The 1,280-nt window shown below is 43.0% G+C and overlaps 1 protein-coding gene across 1 annotated transcript; it reads right to left on the reverse strand.

The window, feature by feature from the left end:
* Positions 1 to 501: 501 nt before the first annotated feature.
* Positions 502 to 1,055, reverse strand: LOC122000022 (auxin-responsive protein SAUR71-like). The gene has a single exon (XM_042554600.1). It carries the CDS (start codon positions 1,002 to 1,004, stop codon positions 675 to 677), a length of 330 nt encoding a protein of 109 aa, XP_042410534.1. The 5' UTR covers positions 1,005 to 1,055; the 3' UTR covers positions 502 to 674.
* Positions 1,056 to 1,280: the final 225 nt, after the last annotated feature.

Below are 1,280 nucleotides of genomic sequence, written 5' to 3' on the forward strand. Positions count from 1 at the left end.
TCAAAATTATTTATAAGGATATTATTATGATTAAGAGAACAATACGAACATATAAAAACTTTTTTCATAAATTTTTGATATCTTTAGGTCCATATTTAAGTCTTCCGATTTTTTTTTATTTTTTTTTAATTTTCAATTTGGGACGATTCCTGGATTCATCCTAGATTTGGGAATGAATCCTGGATTCGTCCCAAATTTGGGGATGAATCTACGATTCGTCCCAAAATTATGGGACGAATTTAGAAATGAAAATATAGTTTGTTGAGAACTTGAAACGAAATTATTTTATTACAGATTTCGTTGGTAATTTGGATCGATATTTATTTTTGTTGTCAAATTTATTGTAATTTTAAGACGAATATTTTTCATTACAGATTTTCGTCCTTAAATCATTATTTCTTTTTTAATGATAGTGACCAACTACCAAAGTATCAATTAGCGAAGTTCATCGTTTTATAATAGTTGGTGAGTGCCAACATATGTAATTTGCTTAGAACATAATAAGCAAACAAGATGGAAAACTTTTTTTATTTTCTAAAAGAAAACAACAAAGGTTGAAATTCCATCACTGTCCCTACTTGCGCTTGCAATTCAAGCAGTCGAACAGGGTAAAACCGGAAAAGGAGGGGAAAAAAAGCCGACTGGAGGCCGCACAAACTTCGCTGTGCGATCGTTCACTCGTCTTCGTTACGGAGGGCGAGGAGGAGCTCCGCTTCAGCCTCGCCGTGGGAAAGTAGGAGGCGGCGGAAGAGTGGGCCGGGGCAGGGAATTCGAAGAACGCCGCGCTGCTGGTAGCCGTACTCACGAGCGGACAGGTGGAGCAGCGCCGCGAAGGCCGGCCGGCTCAGCAGCTCCGCCGGCACCTCGAACCGCTCCATCTCCTCCCCCACGCACACCGGAACGAACCCCTCAGTCGCAGACATAGCCTCCTTCCCGCTGATCGCCTCGCCCTGCGTCGAGGACGAGTCGCCCACTCGCGCCGGCCGACGCAGCAACGGCCTCATCGTCTAGACTTCGACGGCTCAGATCGCTCATTCGACTCCGCCCGTGCTCCACGTTTATTTATAGCCGAATTAATCAAAAACTTTAAAATTATATATATATATATATGCAATACGAAATCATTATGTTTTCCTCCAACCGCCCACAGGATTTTAATGCAATCAAACATCGACACGACACTACAGGACAAGCCGGACCGAAAGTGGCAGGTACTGGTTGTTAGTGTAAACGTACTTTTCTGCACTTGGTAGGCATACTTAAGCTATGACGGGGACTAC

The sequence above is a fragment of the Zingiber officinale genome, chromosome 7A (genome assembly GCF_018446385.1).
Source record: "Zingiber officinale cultivar Zhangliang chromosome 7A, Zo_v1.1, whole genome shotgun sequence".
Lineage (NCBI taxonomy): Eukaryota > Viridiplantae > Streptophyta > Magnoliopsida > Zingiberales > Zingiberaceae > Zingiber > Zingiber officinale.